The 26,805-nt window shown below is 40.2% G+C and overlaps 1 protein-coding gene and 1 long non-coding RNA gene across 6 annotated transcripts in view; one reads left to right on the forward strand and one right to left on the reverse strand.

Moving 5' to 3' along the window:
* Window positions 1-26,805, reverse strand: part of MIPEP (mitochondrial intermediate peptidase) — a 213,321-nt gene that overhangs the window by 155,645 nt on the left and 30,871 nt on the right. For all 5 annotated transcript variants that reach the window (XR_004178620.1, XM_021929491.2, XM_003913672.5 and 2 more), the window contains exons 11-14: window positions 9,359-9,512; window positions 7,676-7,753; window positions 5,611-5,815; window positions 4,259-4,368 (exon numbers count right to left, since the gene is read on the reverse strand). Coding sequence is in view for 4 of the 5 variants with exons in the window: in XM_021929491.2 (XP_021785183.2) it covers window positions 4,259-4,368; window positions 5,611-5,815; window positions 7,676-7,753; window positions 9,359-9,512 (547 nt within the window). In the remaining variant the exon portion in view is untranslated. The remainder of the gene's footprint in view (window positions 1-4,258; window positions 4,369-5,610; window positions 5,816-7,675; window positions 7,754-9,358; window positions 9,513-26,805) is intronic.
* On the forward strand, window positions 19,912-26,795 carry LOC116270546. The gene is made up of 3 exons (XR_004178621.1): window positions 19,912-20,147; window positions 24,056-24,212; window positions 26,408-26,795. It is a non-coding gene; the product is annotated as an uncharacterized LOC116270546 (long non-coding RNA).

The following is a 26,805-nucleotide window of genomic DNA, read 5'->3' on the forward strand; positions in this document are numbered from 1 at the left end:
TGATTTTATGACAGATTTGGGGAGAGAGCACACTATGCCACTGCTATAGCTGGAATATCTGTCCCCTCCAAAACCCAGGTTGAAATTTAAGCCCCAATGGGGCAGTACTGAGAGATCACTGGCTCACGAGGGCTCTGCCCTCATAAATGGATCCATTGATTATAATGGATTAAGAGATGATCGTGGGAGTGGGACTGGTGGCTTTACAAGAAGAGAAAGAGAAACCTGAGCTAGCATGTGAGCACACTCAGCCCCCTCACCATGTGAGGCCCTGTGCCACCTTGGGACTCTGCAGAATCCCCACCAGTAGGAAGGTGCTCATCAGATATGGCCCCTTGACCTTGGACTTCTCAGCCTCCGTAACTGTAAAAAACAGATTCATTTTCTTTATAAATTATCCATTTTCAGGTATTCTGAGGAACAGAGAACAGACTAATACAGCTATTAAATATAAATAGGTAACTAACAAGGGCATCCCACTTTCAGAATGAACAAAACATTAAAAAAAAAAGTTGCATCTTAGAAAGGTTTAGGAAGGACAACAATCATGCTTCCAGGAGAATGGGGACACCTATAGATAATTCTGTGCTAATTTGGAGCAATGGCCAAGAAGCTACGCTGAAGGTCAAAATCTACAAGCACTGAGAAGAGAAACAATGACCTTTGGGTCCTTAGGTACCACAGCTCCACTAAGGTAGCCTAAAATTGAAGGAGATTTATGGGAAAACCCATCAGACTGTTGATCTATATTAAGTTTATTATGTCTAAACACCTGAACTGCAACCAAATCTGTACTCTTCTATACCTGTGGTATTGATTTTAAGATTAATTTACAATAAATTCTACTTCAGCTTTGATGTTGTAGCTTGTCAAGACGTTCTGAATCTTGAATGAGCACCTCTGGTATTTGTTATCTCCGACAGCTGCATGGCACCTGCAAATCTGATAAGCATACTTCTAATTCTTCCACCACAAGGAATTCATTGTCTATGCTATGATACAGTTCTGATAAAATACTTGCAGGTGTTAATAAGTCACTGATTATCCTCTATCTGACACCTCTCTGGAATATATTTCATAATGGTAAAAAAATCCTTTCCTGAAATGCAGCAGGATAAGAAATTAGGCATAAACAGGCAACCCTGTTATTTTTTCCCTGTGAGATTAAATGTCATTTATTTACAAAGACTTGGATTTTAGAGAATTAACTTCTTATCCTTACGGCTAAGACAGCCCTCAAAATTAAAAAATAAATAAATAAGTAAAAAACCTCCTTGGTGCCTTCATGAGCGACAAGAAGAGGCAAGCCCTTGAGAAGCTCAAAGCATTTACATGTCTCTTGCCTTTGGGCACGCTTTCCATTCTCCATGAGAATCACAAAATTGTAGATTCTTTAGAGACTACGTCTGTAAGTCCCTTAAGGGCACTGGATCCTGTCTTCTGTATTTGAAACTTAAATTAATTCAAAGCAGCTTAGTGCTTTCTTCCTATCTCATCTTTCTTGGATTAGATTTTGGGTTTACTCTTGTTTTCTTGCATCTAGTTCAACAACGCATCTTGTTACAGAAGAATTTAGTAAGAAGACAGGCACTGGGAAGCTCTCTCCTTTTGGACCTTACATCACACTTGGAGCAGTGACTCCAGCCCTTCTTTGCTTCTGGTTGTTCTATAAGTAGATGGCAATTAAAAAAAAAAATTGATATTTGTATTTGTGGTAAATTTCCACTCCAGATTTTTCAAAAAAAATGACTAGTGGGCAACGCTCCCGGTCCTCCCGTGCAGCCACTCCCGCACGTGTGTCCTCCCACGCCCTGTGTTCGCGCCCCCCGACCCTCCCTCCCCGGCCCTGCACCACGCACTCTCACTTTGGCAGCGGCGACCTCCGAAACCTCCGACTCCTCGGAAACCCCTCCCGGCGGCACTGGGGCTCCCCGGTCTCCCCCACCAAGTGGCGCCTCCCTCGGCCTGACCCTGCGGAACCCTCGGAAGCGGATACCGCCTTCTCCGTCCCCTGCCTCCCACCCTGACCGCTCACCAGCTGTGTACTTGTCTGCGGGGTGCTGGGGCGCCAGGGCTGAGGCCACGCCGCAGGAGCGGCTGGAGAGAGGCCGCGCGCCCGGCATGAGGGGCGAGGGCCGAGCCCCCGGAGCCGGAGCCGAGCCGGAACCGCCTCTCCAGGAAGCCGCTCAGGCTCTACCCTCACCCCTGCAATCCGCTTCCTCCCTGACGCCAGGGTGATTCTCTGGGAGTAAAAATGTGATTCCCACCTGAAAGCCTTTACTGGCTTCCCCTCCATTAGGATCCAAACTCCCAGCTGTGCTCCGCAGCCCCAGCAGCAGCAGACCCAACTCACATGCCCGTCTTTCCCTGACTCCTCCTCGGCCCTCAGCTCCCGGCTCCTGGCCAGGCCTCCCCAGCAGTCTGGAGGTTGCTTTGCCTTCGGGCGGCAACACCCTGGTCAGGCTCCGTCTCAGTCCCCTCGGAACTAAAGACCACGGGCAATGGGATGTTGCCTGACTTATTCTTGGTTGTTTCTCGGATGCTGAGAATGGAGACTGGTCAATATTCAGACTCAGGGTTTTCTGACTGAAGGGCCTCTCTGTCCTCAGTAAGTGTTTTTTAGTGGAACAGATGAGTGCTGCTGAGAGCTGACTGGTGACTGCCGCTTTCTCTATTTTTCCCAGACCGCCTTCCTCCTGCACTCCTCTCCTCAGCCTCCCCAGCTCCCCCAGGCAGAGCCCTCCTGGCCCTGCCTGTGCGTGGGGCTCTGCTCTAAGGCACCTCAGGCAGGGAGCAGTCACCGAACTGCTCCCAGTTTGGGGAGCAGCCCCCAGAGCACATGGCCATAGAGGGATTCTGCTATCACTTGGCAGGGGATGCCCGTCTGTGTTATTGGCCAAGTCTTCGTAATTCCCAGAACAATTCTTTGTAGATTAACGGATGGGTAGTTAATTGGATCACAAATTTGACGCCTTAATAACTGAAATATATGATGCTGAAGAGTCACTCAGATTACTTATCCAGAATATGATTCATTATTCTTCTTTGTTTTTAACAGTCTCACTCTGTTGCCCAGACTGAGACTCTGTTGCCCAGTGGCGCAATTTCGGCTCACTGCAACCTTTGCCTCCCAGGTTCAAGTGATTCTCCTGCCTGAGTAGCTGTGACTATAGGCATGTGCCACCACACCTGGCTAACTTTCGCATTTTTAGTAGAGACAGGGTTTCACAATGTTGACCAGGCTGGTCTCCAACTCCCAAGCTCAAGTGATCCACCTGCCTCAGCCTCCCAAAGTGCTGGGATTACAGGCATGAGCCACTGTGCCTGGCCAGAAGATCACTGATTGTTCTACAGATAAAGTCCAAAAAAAAAAAGAAATGACCAAATAATATTACACATCTGGAGACATAATCAGAAGAAGAGTCACAAATAAAGGTGGTTAAGGTCCTTCTGTTTCTATTCATCCCCTCATTTAATTTCTTTTAGTGTTTTGGTGTGTGTGCGAAACAAGATTCTAGGTGCTAAGGATTCACAGATGAATACAATTTACATTTGTACCGGGGGTACATACAGTCTGAGGGGGAAAAATATCACCTCATATAATACGGTTCTAGTATAATCAGAATTCCAAGGGAAGGGAAAGAATGCATCTTCCAATGTACACGTGGACAGTAAACAGCACAATGTACAACTTACAGCTAACTTAGTGTAAGGTACCTCACACTTTAATTTAAAAATCTTTAATATTAGAATGCATCACTGAAATTTAAGCCTTAAAATTAAGGACTTTTCAGACTAAGCATTACAGAGATGCTAAGCATACTGGCAAAACATGGCATGCCGTTTAGTTTAATGAGACAACATAAAAATTCAGACCAAGAAAATAAATATTCAGAAGCAAAGGCTTTTTCGAAGTGAGACACGTTGGAATGCCTAATCTATTACAGAGCTTGTTTCTTCATCTGGAAAATGCGGATAAAGTGTTTTCCTTGTGGGGTGGTTATGGGGACTAAATGGTAGATTACCAGGCATATAATAAAGGGTAGCTATTTTTCAACACATGACTACATGCTAAGACTATGATTTAATAGGCTGGCAAAAGAAAAGATAGGGAATCAGGAAGAAAAGAAGCAATAAAAGGTTTGTTACTAACAGAGGGTGAGTTCTGAAAAAGCAAGAAGAGTTCAACTTATCCAGGATGTCATAAACGCCAACTATCACAACCCAAAGGACAATATGACAAGATTACTGTACCTACCTGTCCAGTCTGATAATGTCTGGCAAATTGGTTAACTACTCGATAATCATTTGCAAAGTACTCCATCAGAATAGAAGGAACCTCAGCAAAATCAGTAGGGCACCTGGTCCCTAAAACAAGAAAAAAAAAAAAAGTTGGCATGAATCAAATCGATATATTTATCTTACTTTTTATGTACCCTTTAAAACTTTTATTTGTACTTCTGATGAACTATAAATTTTAATTCATTAAATCAATATTTTTCTTCTATAAATTTACTGTACATATTTGCAGAAAAGTTTATTATAATCCTATATATTTTCCTTTATATCAAAATTAAAACAAAATATTTGCACAGCTGCCAAAACACCTTATAAAGCAATGGCTCACACCTTTTACAAACAAACCTGTCTTCAGCTATGCTGGCTATACATGAAACAAAGTAAAACATTTCTAATATTAATATAGCGTTTGTATTTAATTCACTAAATTCCATTACCTAATACTTTTATCCTTCCTTTGTTTTACAAGTACTTTATTTTATTCATTTATCGCTTTTTGTAACAAAGTCAATTCTCAGTGAGGAAAAGAAATATTTTAAACTCAAAATTACTTAAAGTAACAAATCCTGTAAGAAATTTAGATGACATTTAATGATTCTGTTCAGCCCACCTACAGTCTTTTCAATGCCTTCTCCTTGTCCAAAATACTGTGTGTAAAGTTAGTTAATAAATGCTGGATGCCAACGATTCACTAGTGGTCTAATGCTGACCATATGTGATAGGGAGCTTAAGACTTAAGGATAAGACAACGAAGAGGAAAGTCTGTAATATCATAAAATATGGCCACATATTTAGCAGCATAAAAACTACAAAGCAGACCTATGATTTTATACAGGGGAAAGATTAAAAGGACTTCATCATACTTTTTAAGCATGCTTTATTTAAATTAAAAGCTAAAAGGACTTCATCATACTTTTTAAGCATGCTTTATTTTGTTTTCTGATTTTGAATATAGAGACCATTCACTGACTTATTAACTCTGTGGAAGGTATTAAGGAGATACCTTTTTATTCACACACACATAGCCGCAAACTTAAATTCAATATAAAACACTGTCAAATGTAAAAAGGGACAAACTTGAAAGACAACTGAGATTATTCCCTGGTGAAAGCTGTGAGCAAGCATGGAAAAAAGCACTGGAAGATCAGGCTGCACAACTACGGGGAGGATAGGGTGAGGCAATCTGCGATAAAGACCACAGGACATGGTAAAATGATCACATTTGCCAAATGAAAAGCCCCTTTCCCAATTTAAAAGAAAATGCATGTTTGTAAAGGATTGTAGTAAATAAAAGCCCTCCTCATGGCTCACCAGTGACGTGTTGGTAACGAGTACGTCCTAGCATTGAATGCATGGCATGTCCCATTTCATGGAAAAGATTTTCCATCATGCCAGGAGTTAGCAAAGTTGGAGAACTCCTTGAGGAACGGGGAAGATTCAGCATAAGAACTACAACTGGGAGTTGGTAGTCTCCGTCTTCCTTTAGTCTGCCTCCACGGATAGTGAAATGGCAATCCTTTAAGAATCAGAAAACATAAAAGGAAAACAACGTATTTGGTAATGTGAAGAGTAAAACAGTCTTAATGAACATAAAATTTCACCAAAATGTGTGAGTGCAAACTTTAATTATATTCTTATTCTATCTATGTACATATATACACCTTTTCTTGACATTTTTTATTCTGCTAAAATTTTAATTTTTTAAAACATCAAGAAACACATTCAGTTTATATGGATTAATTCATTAATTCGGTCCCAAAATATGCACTGAAATGATGCTGTGCCAGATGCTGGAAACAAAGTCAGCAAAGAGCTTAGGAAGGGACACTAACATTTATTCTGAGTCCCTACTATGTGTCAGATAATGAACTAGTAAGTACTTTCCGTGTCTCTTGGCTATTTTTTTTTTTTTCATTTTTTAAGATAGGGTCTTGCTCTGTTGCCCAGGCTGGAGCGCAGTGTTGTGATCACAGTTCACTGCAGCCTGGACCTCCATGCCATCCTCCTGCTTCGGCCTACTGATTGGCTGGGACTACAGTGTGCTCCACCACACCCAACTAAGTTTTTAGATTTTTTTGTAGAGATGGGAGTCTTACTATGTTGCCAGGGCTGGTCTTGAACTCCTGGGCTGAAGTGATCCGCCAGCCTCAGGATTACAGGCCTGAGCCACCACACCCAGCCTCTCTTGACTTTTATCAGTTGAACGAGATGGGATCTAAACTAGTGTAAAGCAAGGGATCCGGATCCAGAGTAACTTACTCTGAAATAGGCACTACACTGAGACTCACATACACTGTATCACTTATTCTCCATAACAACCCTGTGTAGCAGGTATCTCACTTTTCAGATGATAAAACTAAAACTAGTCTTAGAATTATTAAATATGTCCAAGGACACCTAGCTAGAATTGCCGCACCTTGGATCTGAACCCAGGCTGACTATTAGGAGCCAGGGCTCCTAATCACTAAGTTGAGTCTCCACCACCCACCCATTTAAGCAAAGAGGAAGAACACTGGCCGCAGAGTCTGGTGACCTGCACCCTGTTCCTACCTTTCACACCTACTAGCCAAATCATCTTGGAAAAGAATTTGCCTGTGCAAGCCTCATCTCTAAAATGCTTCCTTGTCAAATCCCACAGTGGCTGTCCAGAATTCATAAGCTCACATCCATTAAAATCTGTGCTTGGAAATTGTGAATCACTATTCAAACATAAGATACGTTATTTCTGTTATAACTTATAACCTAAACTCTTGACATTTCCCATCAAGCTACATGAAACTGCTAAAGCTGACTGGCTGTCAAAGTCAGCCAACGCTAAAGAAAAGGAGATGAGCTGCCTCAAGTCTTCCACATAAGGAGCTACTTGGTGGTTGGTAAGGTTTCCACATGGAATATCTTCTGCAGTTTTAGAATAGGTTCATTGTCAAGTATGGAAAAGAGTTAAAAGTTGGGGATCTGATCGGGAGGTATGTCTTCAAGTCCTAGCACTTCTGACCAAGTAGCTTAACCTCTCTGGCTTCATTTTCCTCATAACGTGAGTACCTAGTCAAAAGGTTGAGGTGAACATTAAAAGGCTGATGGGTATAATGGATTCAGTGCACTGGTTGGCACAAATAAGGATTCATAAAATGTCAGCTGTCATTATTACTATAATTAATACCATGACCCAGATAAAAGTGACAAATACAGACTGATGTAATTATTTCCATAAACTTTTTCATTTTAAAATGCTATCTTAATTTCAAATGTATATATTTGGTAACCATCATTAATAACTTTTAAGTATCATGGATTTTAAAAATGATACAAAGTTCACATTAATACAAATGAAATGCTGATCAGTTCTAGAGAGAACAGTTTATAAAGAAAGGATCACCTGATGTGGCTTGTCTGCTCGCTGAAAAAAATCACAGTAAATGTACCCCAACAATCCCTCAGATTCATGAACGACAGCCTAGAAAAAAAAATTTTAATTTGGTGGTAAATTAGGCCATCCGATTCTCTAAAATCCCTAGCACAAGAATCTGTATATCAGACATCCACAACCACACATATAGACATTTTAATTACATTCGACATCCCATATTGTCTCGAGATAGATTCTCTTTTCCCCACATCCTCTTCTGCTCCATCTCTTGAATGATTTTGGTTTTGGAATTCTGTGTCCAGGAAAGGAAGTCCTCCTCATGATGGCCTTCTGTCCTGACTGCCTGTCCTCTACAACACCTTTACTAACCACCACAAGAGTTGAGAAGAAGTGCTGGCTGGACAATTTTAGGAGCAAAAGTATTTTTCCTTCAAATCCTGGAATGTCATGATATATGCCCAAGCAAATTATAACCCTCGAATTTGAAAACACCACAACGCAGCTCCCAGCTTGAGTTAAAAATCAGCAATATCACTATCTATCCCCTCTCCAAGAGGCAGAGCTTATCGGAGAGACTCAACCGCTACTCTCCATCTTGCCTTCTTTGTTCTTTCAGAATTTAATGATTCCATCAAAGAGAACCCCGATTTTGTGCTTTAAATTACCTGCAAGTATATATTCATTGTTCATCAAACATCTACTAAGCACCTACTTGGTGCCAGGAACTGTTCAAGACACTTGGGATACAGAAGTGAAAGCAACTGACAACAGGGCTGGACCCCGGTGGAGTGCACATTCTGCAGTTCTGAGGAAACCTCTTCATCACCCGCATTTTGTCCTCTCCGTCTCCTCTTATAAACTTTTCTTTTTATTATAGCTCAGCATTTTATCAATCTCTATCTTTTTTGGAAATTTGTAATACAGATATTGAAGTAAATCAATGCAGTGATGAACGTCCTCTCACCCTGACTCTCCTTTCAATCCCACCACCACACCTACTCTCCACTCATAAGACGTGGCCAAAAGACAATGAGATTGTTTACATTTCTTAAAATATAGTGAAGAAAGCAGTGTGGTAAGCATGCTAGCAAAACTCAAACAACAAAACAATACAATGCCTTAGTGACAAACACAGGTCAACAAAGCCTCAAATCCTATGAGGAAAAATTTAAAATATTCATGCCTCAAATAAAGTGGGCCTTCACAGGACAAAGATGATTGCTAGGTTTGAAGTGATTATCAAAGAAATTAAATAAATCAGAACACAGGACGTAAATTAATATCTGATGCAAATATAAGCCCCTACAACATGGGATGGGGGCTGGAAAGAAAAAAGGTCACTCATGCAATGGATTTGGGAATTAACCAAAAGGGACACACAGCACTGAAGGTACATACAAAGTAATGGCCAATCTTCCTCTAACTAGATTTGTGGATATATGAAGGTGTATATATATTCAACCTTCTATCAAGTTCCAAACAACTTTTTTAGAAAACGCTGCTGTTTTATGTTTAGATCCTTTACACAGTGTCCTAAATCAAAAGTGCAATTTGGATTTGTTTTGTGAAGCAGAAATAAGGCAAGGGACACACTCACTCAGGGCAAAGTTAACGTAAACATGAAACTGCTGTTGACTCAACTCCCAAACCGAAAGGCTAACGCATGCAACTGCAGGCTGAGCGGGAGCTCACCAGTTTTCGGACATCTTCACTCCACACCTCTCCTTTTGCAGGCTGCTCTGCATATAATGAAATCCCCAATAGTCTGTTTAGCAAAATATTCAGGCCTTCCATGCATGCTCCAAGAGAGAAAAACGGGCAATATAGGCTGGGCTCAATATTATACCTAAGAGAAGGAAGAGAGGTTCAACAGCATCTTTGTTTATTTCAATTTCTGAAGGTAAATTCAATTAACTTTTCATTTACTACTTAAGATCACTGGAGCTAAAGAAGGATTCAAAACATAAAAGTGCATTTATATCATTTGAGGGGTTTTCAGACAGTGTTCTTCAGAATGACAGTCTGATTATTACTAGTGTTAGTCATAAGTCAGTAATTAAGGTAGACATATCACTCCCTAATCTTTGTCCCTTCCATTTTATTTACTCCTTTACTACTAACCCAATTAAGCACTGTCTCAACTGCTCACTGTATACATACTTATATGCAAGATATGACCAGTTTCAGTTATAATGGTAACTCTTATCTCATGAGTTATATTCTAGAAACTCATGACTTATATCACATAAATATTAAATGAATAAAAACCCTGAGGCACATTAAGTGAATTTAAAGTTCTCATCCAGTAAAATATTCATTTATGAAAAAAATGCCTGCAATATAAAGATTAAGATCTTAATTTATCTGTTTTATAGATATCTTAAATTAAGGACAACATAACTAGTAAGGTGAATTATTCTTCACCCAAAAATAACTTTTTCTGTTCTATATATTCCAACATAAACCAAAACAAATCCAAAATATGTGATTTGAATGTTTACATTTGAGTCATTAAGTCAAGCCAAAATATATAACCACAGCCAAAAATAATGGCTCTAGAATATTGTAGGTCTTCATTATACATCCACTTTTTGGGATTACCAAAATATACATTTTTTTTCAATTGGCTTTATTTGTGATTCTAGAACTGCACAACATTTTGTTCCATAAAATAAGAGTCCCTACAAATTTATATATATGAAATATATACAAATATAGTTACTACTAAATGAATGAGTTTAGCAAGTGAACATAAATTGCACAACACATGAGACTTTGGCTATGGACATCCACAAATTTACACCTTAATTTCTGACTGATTTTTCATTAAACAGAATCCTAGTGTTGAAAGAGACATTCATGACCAGTGCCCTGGCTCCCTGGTTCGCTCACTCAAGCATGCCGTCGGCAAACCTGCTGGAGGAGAGGAATCAAGAGCCTTTGTGTCTAAGCAGCTCGCGCTGAAGGAGGCAGAGAAGTGAACCAACTACACTGTGTCCTGGGCCTAGAGCAGTGGGCACACAGCCGGTGCTCAATAGGCAGTGCTGAAGGATGAATGAATGAGCACTGCACAATAGGAGAGCAAAGGAGAGCGTGATGACTTTACTTGTGGAGTGCAGAGTAGCACCAGGGAAAGCTTCTCGGATAGGAATTAAGAAAGAATCGGCTGGGTGCTGTGGCTCACGCCTATGATCCCAGCACTTTGGGAGGCTGAGGTGGTAGATCACAAAGTCAGGAGTTCAAGACCAGTCTGGCCAATACGGTGAAACCCCATCTCTACTAAAAATACAAAAATTAGCCGGATGTGGTGGTGGCTGCCTGTAATCCCAGCTACTCGGGAGGCTGAGGCAGAGAATTGCTTGAACCCAGGAGGCAGAAGTTGCAGTGAGCTGAGATCGCGCCACTGCACTCCAGCCTGGGCGACAGAGTGAGATTCTCCATCTCAAAAAAACAAACAAACAGAATCAGACTTTGCCAGGCAGGGCTGGGATGAGGAATGGAAAATGGGAATCATAATAGGAATTCTGGGCGGAAGCGATGGTGTAACTAAAGTAGGACGGCATAAAATAGCCCAGTAACTTCTAAAAAGGATGTGGTTAAAGACGAAGCAGTTACCAACGCAGGGATAAATGGAGAAAGAATGGGAGCAGAGTCTGGAAAAGGCAGGCAGGGGCCGGAAAACAGAGCGCCTGGTCCACTAAGCTGAGGAACTGGGACCATGCACCACAGGCCACGGCCTCTAAGCTTCCTCAGCAATGCATACTAAAATAACTTTTGAGTATTCAACCTTCTATAAGTACATTTATAAAGTATACTCATGTGGTATTGTTTTATCACACTGCAAAAAGGAGACTTTTTATAAGTTGAGATAAAGAAAAATAAATATACATAGAATTTCTAATATTTTATGATTACACTCTCAATGAATTGCTTACAGATGCCATTTGGGAGACAGCTTCTGTAGGCCACAGTGGAGCATCTGATGTTTTCCGGAATGCTGCGCAGTGGACAGCGTGGAGGGTGGAACGCAGGAGGCAGGGAGGGCTGACAGGAGGACTGACTTCCCGGCTTCAGAGGGTGAACTCTGACGGAGGGCAGTGGGGTCAGGGATGAATGTATTTTTCCTTTGAAATGCAAACGTCTCAGGACTGTGTGAGTGACTGGATTTGGAGGGTGATGAGAAAGACAGAACAATCTAGAATAACACTCAGGTTTCTGGCTTGGACAAATCAGTGGGATGGTAGAGTCACTGAATCTGCCAGCGCAATGAACACAAAAAAAGGAAGAGGGGAATCTGGGTGTGTTTGTGGGAGAAGAGAGGAGGGTGAGGTGTAATGATGGGAGGAGGACGGAGGGCTCACAGGAAATAGACTCCGTTTTGGAGACACCGACTGTGAAGTGCCCATGAGATGCCAGACACTCAGGACTCAGAGCTAAGGAAAACAAGGAGACTTCGATGTCTGGATGTTAGAGCTATAGAGGGAGGCAGGGCCATAAGGGAAGGGCGATGCAGGCTGAGAAGAGGGAAAAGGGTAGACCCCTGAACTATCAGAGGGAGGACTGGGAAGGAAGACAGAGAACAGTTCAGAGCTACTGAAGAACTAAGAGAAAGGAGTACCACGGAAAGAGGGGAGAAAATAAATTATAAAAGTGGTCCAGGCTTGAGGTTTCCACTCCTGCACATGAGAAGGTTGAAAGTCACCACTCCATCCTAACAAGCAGGAAGCTGAACAAACTGAAAATCAAGAATCTTCTTAGATTCAGCAGAGAATCAAGGCCACAGAGCAAACTGCTGCCCCCAAAACTGGAAAGACAGGCAGGTAGACATAGAGAATCGCATCACCACTTCACAGAGCAGAAACCTCCCACAGAACCCACTACCAAGGCAAGGACGTCTAAACTGTAATTGGTTATAAAAAGCAATTCACTTTTTTGTTGCCAGATAATAAAAACCAACCCCAAAATAAAGGAGAATAAAAAGAAACTTTACATATTAAAATTATACCCTTAAGATTATAATGAACATATGACATTTATTTTTATGGAAAAAAAATACAGTAAAGCTAATAGCACAGCTTAATTTACTAAACTATAACCTAAAAGTATTTACTGACTTATCCAATGACCATGACACTCATATGTGTTAGGCAAAATTCAAGGAAACAATTTATCTTGGAAAATTTAAGTATAGAATATAAGTTTACATAATACTACACTAAAATGATTGGGAACAAATGATTTCTAAACTCTCTGTTTTAAAATAAAAACACTTCAAAAATAATAACAATGGGCAAAAAGTATACTGTCTTGCCCCCTGGCTCACTATGCCCACCCCCAGAGGTAAGGATCTTGTGTACCCTTCCAGGCATTTTCTATGCACACTCTTAGAAGTTTCTGCATGTAAACTTTATGGATCTATAAACCTACTTTGGCACAAACAGAATCATACCATTCACACCATCTCGCAATTTCATTTAACATAAAACTGTATCAATGATATGTATTTTTTACACATAAAAAATTTTTTTCCAAGTTCATAAAAATAGAACTTGGAATACTTTCCAGTTTAGTATGTAAAGCTCTATCCTGTTTTCTTTCATGGGTGTAGTCATCCACAGCAAACACATGACAAAGCTTATTTCATGCATCTCCTGCTGTGTTGTACATAAGCAGAGAGGAGGCAAGGCCAATGAGAGCCTGAAGCATCAATGGGGGAAGTATCTGACCACGGACATCGTTTGGAGTTTCTCACACATGGGGATATTAAAGGATCCCAGACTTTTCATCAGTTTTATTATTGATTTTAATTTCTTTACAGAAAATGCATCCCATTAGGCCACACCCAGAGCTCACTTCCCTGCCTTGGTCTGCCTCTGTTCCTTTTCACTGACGGTAAGCTGCTGTTCGTTTATCTGTTAAAATGATGCCATAGTGAAATGTCCTTGTCACACCCACACAAGCCTATCCATAAGATAAATTGAAGAAATGACATTGCTGCAAAGAGTATGAGATCTTAAATTTTTTGATAGGTATTTCCAAATTATCCTCAAAAAAAAAAAAAAAAAGCTGTTCTAACTTACATTCCTACCTACAGTGTATGAAAATACCCAGTGCCCTCACTCCTGCCAATGCAATTCTGACATGTTTCTTTAAATGCTTCCTTTATTTTCCTTCTTTGGGTAGGTGTGCTGCATTTCCTTTTCCTTTCTAATCACTTGATATCTTAGTGATATCTATAGTCTATATTTTAGCTTCTCTGGTGGTTTCTCTATTGTTTTTTAATTTTTTTCTTTTTTTTTTTTTTGAGACAGAGTCTCACTCTATCACCCAGGCTAGGGTGCAGTGACATGATCTCAGCTCACTGCAACCTCCACCTCCCGGGTTCAAGCGATTCTGCTGCCTCCTAATTTTGATACTTTTGGTAGATACGGGCCTCTGTTGGTTTTAAAATAAACATTTTTTGGTTTAGCAATTTTAGATAATATTTACTGATTCCCCTCCTCCTGCCTTGCCCTCCTGATCTGTCTTGTTGTTATATATAGATATAGATATATTGATGCTCTTTTTCTTAATTTTGCTAGGCACCAGAGAGGAGAATAGAGATATGCCCTTTATTTTGCCACCGTTTACTGGATATCCCCAGAATGCATACAATGGGGGAATAGCTATTAGTAGTAACGAAGAGGAGAGAAATGACAAAATCCTGTGCTTTAGAAAGATTATTCTGGCAGTGATATGTAGGTCAGTTTAAAATGCAAAGATTCATGATTATTATAGCAAGAGAAAGTTCAATATAGTTTGTGTATCTCTTATCCAAACTGCTTGGGATATGTTTTAGATTTTGGATTTTGGAAAATTTGCATATACATAATGAGGTATCTTGGGGATGTGACCTATGTCTAAACATGAAATTTATGTATGTTTCATATACAGCTGATACACATAGCTTGAAGGTAATTTTACAAAATATTTTGAATAATTTTGTGCATGAAACAAAATTTTAACTGTATTTTCACCACAATCTGTCACATGAGATCCACTTGTGGTATCATGTTGGCACTCAAAGAGTTTTGGATTTTGGAGCATTTCAGATTAGAAATGCTTGACCTATATTGCAAATATGTTATCCATTTTTCCCTAAATTTAATGTACAAACAGAAAACTATCACTACCAAATGATGGTGATGATGGTGATGATGGTGGTGATGATGGTGATGATGATGATGGTGATGGCAACTAACATTTGGTGAGTGCTCAGTATGACTGTGGACTAAGCCCTTTATACGTATCTCATTTAACAGCAAAAAAAACGATCCTTTAAGGTAATATTGTCACCCCTATGTTACAATGGAGAAAACAGGTTTACGAGACAGTAAGTACCTTCCCAAGGCTACGACAACAACTAAGTAGAAGGCCTGAGACTATCCTTTATAACTGCATGATAACAGCATGGAAGTTGAAAAAAATCATCAGGAGGGCATGTCTTTGTTTAGGCTGAGGTACTGAAGTTTTTCACAACTATCTGTTACAAGTTAAAGCAAGTACTAAAGGAAGCACAGTAATTGTATCATTCATTCTTACACACATTTCCCAAAATGCTTTCAAGAGTAAGACAGAAGAGAGAGGAGCTACCGGTCACAATGAGAATACTACATCTCTGCATTCCCTCCTACGGCAGCTTAACCGTGAACAAAGATTGAGAATGACCAATTTAGAGAAGTTAAAACAGAAATGAGCCTGGTGATCAAAAAAGAGAGAATAGGAAGGCTGATGGTATGTGTTGAAGAAAGAATTTTAAGAAACTGGACATGATAAGTGCAGTCAAAAATTGCAGACATTAGGATCTCAAATCCAAGCAAAAAAACCCCAAAAAGAGAAAACTGCAGACATCAGGGATGTTGAGCAGTAAAACAAATTACTGAATTTCATGACTGGCAGGTGGCTGATAACTTGGAAGCGCTAGCTGGGTAGACTGACAGGCCTATAAACCAGACCGTAGCAATTAGAAAGAGGCGGCGTCCAGGAGAGAGTAGGACTGGGGGAAGTCTGGCAGGAAGAAAATGAGATAGTACCACAGTCTCTCCAACAGTCACAGAAGGGTAATTATTCGTGTCGTAAAAAAATGAGATAGTACCACAGTCTCTCCACCAGTCACAGAGGGGTAATTATTTGTGTCGTAAGATAAGAGATATCTTAGCAGGTCTGCAGGCAAAGGGTTTGAAGCTAATACAAATGAAGAGATGGTGATTATGATAAAGTTAGAATAATTGGTGAAGCAAGATCTACAGTAGTTTGAGATAATATTATCTTCTATTGTCTTGGTGCTTCACAAGTTGCAAAGCACTTTCATATCAAGAATCAAGAATCTCCTTATTCCTTATGTGATTCTGTGAGACAGGTGGGGCAAGAATTATTACCAGAATTATTGTTAGTTTTACTTGAGGAAACTCAGGCTCAAAAAGGTTTAATGACAGTCTAAGGCAATCCGGGATACAAGAAAGAGCCCTTGGTTTGAAAATACTATTTCTCATTGGTTCCATGCTTTGAGCAAGTTACTTAGGATTTTGAAGCCTCCGTTTCCTCACCAGGAAAGTGGAAATACTTTCCAGGCTCCATTAACGATTACAGAAATGCACGCAATGAACCTGGTATGGTTCCTGGAGAAAAGCAGGCACACAGTAAAATATAGCCACTCTTATTGCTGTTAGACAGAGATATTGTAAACCAGAATAGCAGAGCATTTATCGGACTTCAGCACCTGTAGTGGATAACATAGGGACAAGCGGTTTCCACTCCTCCTCCAGTTCCCTTCTATTCCCCAAAGCTGCCCTTACCTCTATAAAGAAATGCAACACTATGTCAAGAAGCTGTGTAGATGCAGTCAACTTTCATTAATCACCTGCCATGTGCCTGCATGACAACTCCTCAGTGTGGAACGATGAACACACTGTCACAATAATGACCACCAATCCAAATGATCAGTGGCAGAAGAGCAGTGTAAACAAGGCATTGGCTCAAAGATGAGGCTGTGGTCAGTTCCACCTGGCAGAGGGGAGAAGCTGGGAATGGGAGGAACAGAGAGAACCACAAAGAAGAGGCAGCATCTGGAGCACACCTGGAAAGAAGAGGCTCCTGGAAGATGGGGAGGGCATTCAAGAGGGAAGAAAGAGGGTAGCAAAGGCCCAAGGGGATTCAAGCAAATGGGGCAGACAAGCTCAAGCAAGCACTAGTGCCTTAGTCCTCACTCAGCGGCCTCAGCCATCCAGAGTGAGAGTACACGCCCCACCACACCCTCAGTGACTCTCACCAAATGCAAGCTGCTTCTCTCCTGGAGAAGAGCCAGAGGGAGGGAGGTCCAGAAAGGGTGGAAGAGATTCAAAAGCTACAGGGTGTTTTCTGCAGCTCCAACCCACACCTGAGGGGCCCCGAGGAGCAGTCCCACATGACCTGCCAGGCAGGAGGCCGTGACTGCTATGCTCTCAGCTCACATCTTCAACACGGACTGAAAGAACATGCACAGAGGGCGATTCAGTGGTCACAGGCCCCAGCATGGCCCTCCACGCCAGGCTCATCATGTGGTTCCGCCTGCCTCAGCAGAGCGCTCCGAGGCTGAGGCCGGTCTGCGAACAACCGATCGCACCATCTCCATCCACAGCTTCCTTATCTGCACAGATGCTACACATGGGAACATTTTCCTCTCTCATCTAGAGACCCAAGACAGTGGGAAAGCGCCACGAGCAGCACATGGAACCTCACAGCACAGCAAAGCCACAACCAGCAGAGACAGAACTTAGGTGCATTTTGAGGATTTGGCTTCAGTGCCATCCCTGTCACCACCTCAGACTCCTCTACAGTTTTACAAGAGTTTTATGACCATTTTTTGTAAAAAATTCCATGGATCTGGACCCAGAAGTAAGGGATCTCCCCAACCCTCTGATTCCTCTGAAGAAAGAAAGAGGAAGAAAATTATGTTATCCACTCCAGGTACTGAATGAAGTCCAATAAACGCTCTGCTATTCTGGTTTACAATACATTACGTATGAGTTTACAAATTTTCAGCAAAGAACCAGAACATACCACTATTAACATGATATAATGGTAGAAATATAATTAGGTCTTTTAAATTAAGAACATTAGAATTTAGTAATGTATCAAAATTTTCATCTAACCTTCATCCAACACTAATTATGATTGAAATGAGCACAGGAATATCAGTCAAGAAGAGACTTTCAACCGAAGAATTCATCACTGCAAATGGAATTTTTAAAAAATCAATGGATCACTGTATTTATGAAGCACACTCTATGAGTCAGACTTCTATTTCAACCTCTGATGCACCTGGAATTAAGGTAAAGAAAGAACTTGGATATTACGTCCAAACACCATGGCCTCAAACTTAGTGAAAATATAAAACACAATGAAGTACAGTCAGAGAATCCAGGTTGAAACAGCAGGTAAACATAGCTTCAGTCTTACCTTATTCTATTCAGTGAGTGAGAGCACATGTGGCAGAGAACATGTGCACCAAATGGCAAATGCCCACAGAGGGCAGAATGAACAAGATGGCCTGCCAGAGGGCACGTGTGGGCAAGGAAAAAACGCACACTTGTAAAGAGCACAGCATGTGATAATACTGTCAGAGAAACTATTTTTAACTTTATCGAAAGCAAATGAAACTGTATTTTTGACATCACAAATGACTAAGTATAATTTTCATGTTATAGCTGGGTGACATTTTGAAATGCTGTCTTGAAAACCACAGGGAGAGCTACTGCTTTATCTGGTTAAATAGAGAAGGTAGCAGTAAAGGAACTGAATGCTCCTGGAAACCTGTTTGCCCTTCAGGGAACTATATAGAACTGAAAAGACTTTTCCCCCTGTTCTATAAAGAATCCACCACTGCTAATTTGGTTCTATCTTGACTTCTGAAGCTAGTGGCAAGAAAATTGCTCCAGCCAAACTTCCTGGTAACCAGGAAATAATTGTCATTAATGGTGCAGATCAGCAACACAGTTCACTGGAAACTGGTTAACAGAAATCAAAGCTAAAGAAAGACAGTGCCATTCCATCATCATCCTAGGGATTAGGAAAGTAAACCAGTAGGCCCGACTTTAAGGAGAGAAGATGACACCACACGATGTGCCAGTAGATGACAGAACTCTCACCATAGAGGCTGGGGCCAAATCTCACTACAGCAAGGTGACCTCGACTGCAACAGTCTCTCATTCAGCTTCTTAGGCTGTATCAAAATGTGAAATCAAACAGCCATGTCTAAAATCGAACAGTAGGAAAGAATAACCAAAATCGACGCCCATGTGCTGCACCTTGCTTTAGAGAGAACAGAACGGGAGATGTGGAAATGTCGTGAGAGAAGACCCAGGTTAGCCCTGGGACAGGGAGGAATGAAAACCTCATGAGAAGGAACAAGTGGCAGCAGCAGAAAGGGAAACAGACAGAGATTTTCTCCCCCAGAGCTTGTGGAAAATGATGAAAGGAAAGTGGCCAGACAGCCATTTGCTTTGACTACGGAGTTTTTCCAATCCTCTTTGAATTATTGAGTCCAGCAACAGACCTTGTTCTCAGACCTCTCCCCAGGTCGCAGATGCTCCTGGCTCAGAACTGGAGAAATCACCTCCCGTTTTCTGTCCTGCAGAGATGCAGCAGGTGGTTCAAACTCAACTGCGAATAATAAACACAGGTATTCTGAGCCTCACTCAACAAGCTCCTAAAAGACTGACTTTTCGGTGCAATTGGCCAAGTTATGACAAATTTGGCATCCCTTCAAAATACTGTAATGGACTGAAACACGTTGAATCAATGGAATTCCATCAGTTTATAATGACACTTTACAAAGACAAAGCCAGATAATTCTCATTTGTCACTAGTTCAGAAAACGATTACAATAAATCCTTATTTTGAGAATTGGCAATTAAAAAGAATGACTGACTCAGACAAGGACTATCAATGGGTGTTAAAGCCACTGGGCCAATGACTGAGGGAAAACTGGATGTTTCCGTGTTGCCAGGAACACCACACAGATCCCTTTCTAGTCGAGAGGGAAGCCCTCACCGCAGATGGCAGAGATCCTGTCAGCATCAGTCTACCTAGGGGACCATCTTCACATCACCCTCGGTGGGCAACTGATATTTCATGTCTTTTTTTTTTAGGAGATGGAGTCTCATTCTGTCACCCAGGCTGGAGTACAGTGGCATGATCAGAACTTGCTGCGGCCTTGAACTCCAGGATTCAAGTGATCCTCCCGCCTCAGCCTCCGAGTCACTGGGATTACAGACATGTGTCACCATGATCAGCTATTTCATGTCTTTTGATGTGATGTGACACAAAGTATACAACATCACCTATGGGTGTCCGTGCCAAAAATGGGAAATGTCTAACAGTGACTTGTTATATGTCACATCCAGCTTACAGGAATGATACAAAGAGAGGAACTAGTGAAATGATGCCACAAGGAAGCAAATAGGTAAGTCCAAAAAGTTAGAAATTCTGTAGGAAAAATGGCCTGGTCTCTTCAACAACTGCTGCTGATAATATGACAAAAAAGAGAGTGAGAAGAGCATGAGGCACGGGGAACCACTCTAAAGTAAGAGACAGGAGACAGAAAAGCCAAGAGAATGTGGAGGCTTTGTTTGAGTCCTAATTCTAACAAACTAACTGGGAAAAAAAGCTGATTTGATACTACCAAGGAAATACGAATATAGACTAGATATTAAATGATGCCAACAAATTGCTATTAAATTTTTATTAGGTAATAATGATACAGGAGTTATGTAAGAAGATGTTCATGTTTTTCAGAAGTACTTAATCAATGTGTAAGACTGAGATGACGTGAGGGCTAGGATTTCCTTTAAAGTAGTCCTAAGCCAGGTAACAACACTTCTGTCAACAGTGAACCACAGATGCTACCGTGGGTGGTCCACTGAGATGATAATGGAGCTGAAGAGTTTCTATCACCTAGTAACACTGTAGCTGTCATAATGTCAGAGTACAAGGCATTACTCACACGTTTGTGGTGATGCTGGTGTAAACAAAACGACTGTGCCGCCAGTCATACAAAAGCCTAACACATATAATGAGGTGCAGTACACAATACTTCATAAATGACTGTATTACTGATTCATGTATTTACTATACTATACTTTCTCTATCATTATTTTGGCGTACTGCTTCTACTTATTAAAAAAAAAAAGTTAACTGTGAAACAGCCTCAGGCAGGTCCTTCAGGAGGGATTCCAGAAGAAGGCACCGTTATCACAGGGGACCGCAGCTCCATGCCTGTTATTTCCCCTATAGACCTTCTAGGAGGACAAGATGTGGAGATGGAAGACAGTGATGCTGACAATCCTGACCCTGTGTAAACCTTGGCTAATGTGTGTGTTTGTGTCTTGGTTTATAACAAAAAAGTTTTAAAAGTATAAAAAAAATTTTTAATAGAAAAAAGTTTATAGAAAAAGGATTTAAAAAAGAGAAAATATTGTTCAGCTATACAATGTACTTGTGTTTCAAGCTAAATATTATTACAAAGTATCAAAAAGTTTTTAAAAACTAAAAAGTTTATAAGGTAAAAAAGGTTACAGGAAGCAAAAGTTAATGTATTATTGAAGGAAGAACCGTATCTTTCTAAAAATTTAGTGTAGCCTAAGTGTACAGTGACTATAAAGTCAATAATGGTGTACAGTAATGTCCCAGGCCTTCACATTCACCCACCACTCACTCACAGACTCACCCAGAGCAACTTCCAGTCCTGCAAGCTCCATTTGTGGTAAGAGCCCTATACAGGTGTACCCTTTTTTTATCTTTTATACCTATTTTCACTGTACCTTTTCCATGTTTAGATACATATATACTCATCATTGTGTTGCAGCTGCCTACAGTATCCAGTATAGTAACATTCTGTGCAGGTTTGTAGCCTAGGAGCGACAGGCTATACCAGAGAGCACAGGCGTGTGTGTAGCAGGCTATACCCTTAGGTTTGTGTAAGTACACTCTAAGATCATACAATGACAAAACTGCCTAACGATGCTTTTTTTTTTTTTCAAGACAAAGTCTCACTCTGTTCCTCAAGCTGGAGTCCAATGGTGTGATCTCGGCTTACTGCAACCTCCACCTCCCGGGTTCAAGCAATTCTCCTGCCTCAGCCTCCTGAGTAGCTGGGACTACAGGCACGTGCCGCCACGCCTGGCTAATTTTTTTTGTTGTTGTATTTTTAGTAGAGACAGGGTTTCACTATGTTGGCCAGGCTGGTCTTGAACTCCTGACCTCATGATCCACCCGCCTCAGCCTCCCAAAGTTGCTGGGATTATAGGCGTGAGCCACTGTGCCTGGCCCACGATGCATTTCTCAGAATGTATCCCTGTCATTAAGTGACACATGACTGTACGTTAGTAATGAGAAAAGAGAAAGGAAGGAAAGCAGTGAGGGAAGAAGGAAAAGAAGAGCAAAGAAAGAAAAGAAAATTTAAAAGAGACAAATGAAGCAAACAGAAAAATCTTAGTAATTGTGGAATCTGTGAGATGAATATACAGAGGTTGTTACTTATATTGCTCTACTTCTGTCTTTTTATTCATTTTTTTCTTAAACTATTTTTTCTTTGTTCTTTTTTTTTCTTTTGACTGAGCCATCCATTTACTATTTCTGTTTATTTTGAAAGTTTTCATAATAAAGATTAATTTTTTAAAACCACCAAGATCACTAATCCTATACTAACAAAGCACACGATCTCTCACATCCAAAACAAAGTCCCTCTGTGAGAGCCCATTTTCTGAATAGTTTAAAACCCAAAACATCCCCATTTCATTATATGAATCCTCTTAGATTTTAAGAATATATCTTAGCAAGGAATAGACAATACTGAATTCCCTTTCCCAATGACATCTTAATTTAAAAATAGCACCAAAATTGACAGGGTGTGGCGGCTCATGCCTGTAACCCCAGCACTTTGGGAGGCTGAGGCAGGTGGATCACTTGAGGCTAGGAGTTTGAGATCAGCTTCGTCAAAATGGTGAATCCCCGTCGCTACTAAAAATACAAAAATTAGCTGGGTGTGGTGGTGCATGCCTGTAATCCCAGCTACTTGGGAGGCTGAGTCAGGAGAAATCACTTGAACCCAGGAGGCAGAGGTTTCAGTGAGCCAAGATCACATCACTGCACTCCAGCCTGAGCAACGGAGGAAGATTCTGTCTCAAAAACAAAAAACAATAAACAAACAAAAATAGCACCAAAATAAATGAAATACTGAAACTCATTAGTTACAGAAAAGAAACAGTGTCTCCAAAGCATCAAAAACCCAAACACTGGAAGGATACATTAAACAACTGAAAAGTGATGACTTCTGGGGCAGAGGCAGAGATGAGCATTCTCAATTAATACTTCTTAACATTGATGATTTTTTGAGCCATGTGAATGTATTGCCTAATCAAAAATAAAATTTAATTTCAAATAAAATAATTTAATATACACTTTTCGTATTTGAAAGAAATAATGTTACTCTTCCATGAAGAATCTTACACTAAAGCTTTAAAAAGGAAAAATGAGCTGCTCTTTAAGACTTGCTGACAGTCATATACACCACGACGGTATTTTCCAGGATCAACCTTTGGTACTTTTAAAACATGTTAATTTCTCCTCCTACTTCTAAACAGGTTCTTACTTTTCTTTAGACAAACATTAAAAACTTGAAATAAATCTGGAGTATTTAACGTAAAAGCAAAAGACTCCCTGAGGTTAACCTGAAAAAAAGCTCAAATCAAGGAAAGCCCCTTCTATTTTTCATTTTGTGTCAAGCCACACATTTAAGTCTTTACTTGAAAGGTGATGAATTTAACAAGGATTTAGAAATCTTCACTTTGTTCCACTCTTCTAACTCAAACCCAACCTATGATATTTTTCCTTTCTTTTCTCATCCATTACCTGTGCGGCAGCCTCCTCTTGTCAATCAAGATTACTGAAGCCTCAAACCAAAACTCTATCATTTGCCGGTGAAGCTACTTAAAATAGATTTTTAAAACCTGATCCTTATAACCTCTTCTGATGCGTTTCTGTATCCCTTTTCCTGGTTCTTTTACGGAGTTAATAGCCAAATAAATAAATTAGTATTAAAACTTTAAGACAAGCTAAAGCCCCACATGGCTATCTGCAGACTATACTGTGTTCCCAGCGTACCTGGTGATTTCATGGACTTAGTAAGCAGGTGGAAGACTCCATCAACCAGTGAGCACTGCAAACATGTCATGCAAAAACATGGCATTCTCATTCTAAAAAGAAAACTCTTCACTGGATTGCTTTTCATGGTTACTGGTCTAGATACAAGCTTGATTAGGGGCTATGAATTAATATGTATTTCCTGAAGGTCCAGAATGTTTGTTCTTGCAGAGCTTTAAATATGGTTGACAAGACGCATTTAACGTCCAGAAGAACATATTAGCAGGTCAACTTTGCAGCACACAGGCTGTTAGCACAGCGGAGCCAGGAGCTACACAAGGCTAGCACAGACTCAGCGGCTTCATGGACCCCTGGCAAGATGTCACAGGTGTGTAAGACAAACCAGGGAGGCAATGGGAACCCACTGCTCCCCCGACAGAGGTTCTGCCTCTGAGACAGAAAGGGGTTTGGCTGGGATAAACTGTGGAGGAAGAGCAGGGGTGGAAGAAAAATGAGAACAAATAAATGTGAGTAAAGATGTTTCTCTCTGTAAAACAAAAGTAGGTTGTGATCAGATTCTACAGTGCACCCAGAGCCAGGCTTGTGGGCTGTAGGCAGCTGTATTTACACCCACTGTTATTTAGATGCAAATTAAGGGGTGGGTTAATGCAAATTGGGAGAAGATTATTCAGAACTGTCTAGGAAAGGGGTGCGAACTTCTGGGTCATTGGCCATGGCACTTGCGAACTGTCATGGCGCTGGTGGGTGTGTCTTATGCTAATAAGCAGTGAGGGCAGCCAGAAATCCCTTCCCTTGCCATCTGCTGGTCTGGGCTGATTTCTTTACTTCATCCTGTCTGGACCAGATTCTGTTGTGGTCAGGAGGTTGTGACCAGAAAACAGGTCCTGCTGATCTCCTACCTTGGAACCACCATTTGGGCATATGCTATATTTACAGAGTATAGTCACACGAAAAAACTACCACATTTAAGGCTAAGGCATTACTGAAAATAATCAGGTATGGGGGACGTATGAAAGGAATACCACATAAAAATGAGAGTAGCAAAAATTAGAATATTTAATATTAAAGTAGAATATTCAATATTTTAAATATTTAGAATTAAAATTAGAATTCTGAAAATTAGAATATTTAATATTTTAAATATTTAGAATTAAAATTAGAATTCTAAAAATTAGAATATTAAATATTAAATATATTTAATTTACATTACTGTCCAATGTCAAAAATCAAATGCTTTACAGAAACATGGAAAGTACAAATAAATTTTACTACTGATTTATGCTACATCGTTAACAGGTGAAACAGCCAAGCCAAATCTTTGACAGAATTTTAAAAAGAAATTTTATTTTTTAATGCAACTATAGGGAGCAGGGTTTCAAGTTCTGCAACCAGAAAACAATTTTGTGAAACAATATCTTACATTAAGCTATAATATATTCTAAACCCTTGTTGTTTACCATAAACAAATTATTATAGATTTTGAATAACAGTTTATGTGTTTTCACTAAAAAGAAGACTGATGCTGAATTTGAGATACATTTTTTAAAAATGGTAGCTAACTAACCCGGGCAACACAGCAAGAACCTATATCTCTGCAAAAAAATTTAAAAATCGGCTGGGTATGGTGGTACGCACTAGTAGTGCCAGCTACTTGAGAAGATGAGGCAGGAGGGCTGCTGGAACCTAGGAGATTGAGGCTACAGTGAGCCATGATTGTGCCACTATACTTTGGCCTGGGCGACAAAGTGAGACCCTGTCTCTAAAAAGAGTTGTTTAATGAAAAATAAAAATAAAAAATAGTATCTGACCAAATATTCTTAACTAAAGGTTAGGAGACAATTATGTCTTGTAAGTAAAAATGGTTTTGGCAACAGTGATGGATGCAGCCCAAAGAGTGGAAAATAAATGAAAATTAAGCAAGTAAGTGCTTCAATACACTCATTGATCTTAGGCTACCTCATCCTGCTGGTATAGAAAAGAACATAGAAAGTTATTGTTTTCTGTTTTTATGACAAATGCCAAAATAAATAATTAAGCAATTACTTCTTATTTTGGAGAAGTACCTACTATGCTTTACTTGATGCTTCGATAATGCATAGTCATAAAAATATTTTAAAGCTTAATACCAAATAAATAAACATATTATCACAGTGCATGCTGGTATGCTTTAATGAAGAAAAAACAAAAAAACTTACATTTTCTTCTATTACCTAAATCAATCTTAACTCTGCTACTTAAACAGTGTATCTCAAAAATTAATTACAAGAGAAAAATGTTAACAAGTTATTAAAGGGTAAGATTCTGAGCTTTTTCTGTAAAATTCCTATTGGGCATATAAAGTTGCTTGAGCTATAAACATTTTAAAATGTGTTCACTGTGAAAAGAGCTCTATTTCTTGGGTTTATAAATAAATATAAAAATTACAGAAATAGTGTGTATGTAGGGACAGAAGGACATACCTACTTTTCTCCAATATAATAAACACAGGAGGATACAGAAGCCAGAGGAGTACTTCTGTCAACTTAAGTTCCTTAAATCTGTATTTCGTTTAAATCCTTCCAGATGGACCAATAATGTGTTGACAATATATGTGTCCAAATAAAAATGAAAAAACATAAGAAAATAACGTAGCACCATGCCATGTACTGCTTTATTCCTTTACTGGTTCAGTAAACATGTGCTGAGCCCCTACTCTGGGCCAGCAACGGGACACAACAAGGATTCCAGCAACGCTCACAGCCTAGGAAGAGAACCAGAAAGCTACGCATGGGCAGGACTGGAGAGGGACCAGATTCTAGAATTTTAAACAAGGAAATGATACAAGCAGCTGAAGAGTACGTGAGTGAAGCAGACCACGCCAGCAGAAAGGATGGTGTCAGGGGAAGGATTTGTACCGTGGGTGACTCAGTGGATGACAGTAGCTGCCGAATAAACATCAGTTTCCTTTTTCCTTTTCCTGT

Source organism: Papio anubis, chromosome 15 (assembly GCF_008728515.1).
Source record: "Papio anubis isolate 15944 chromosome 15, Panubis1.0, whole genome shotgun sequence".
In the NCBI taxonomy this organism is placed as follows: domain Eukaryota; kingdom Metazoa; phylum Chordata; class Mammalia; order Primates; family Cercopithecidae; genus Papio; species Papio anubis.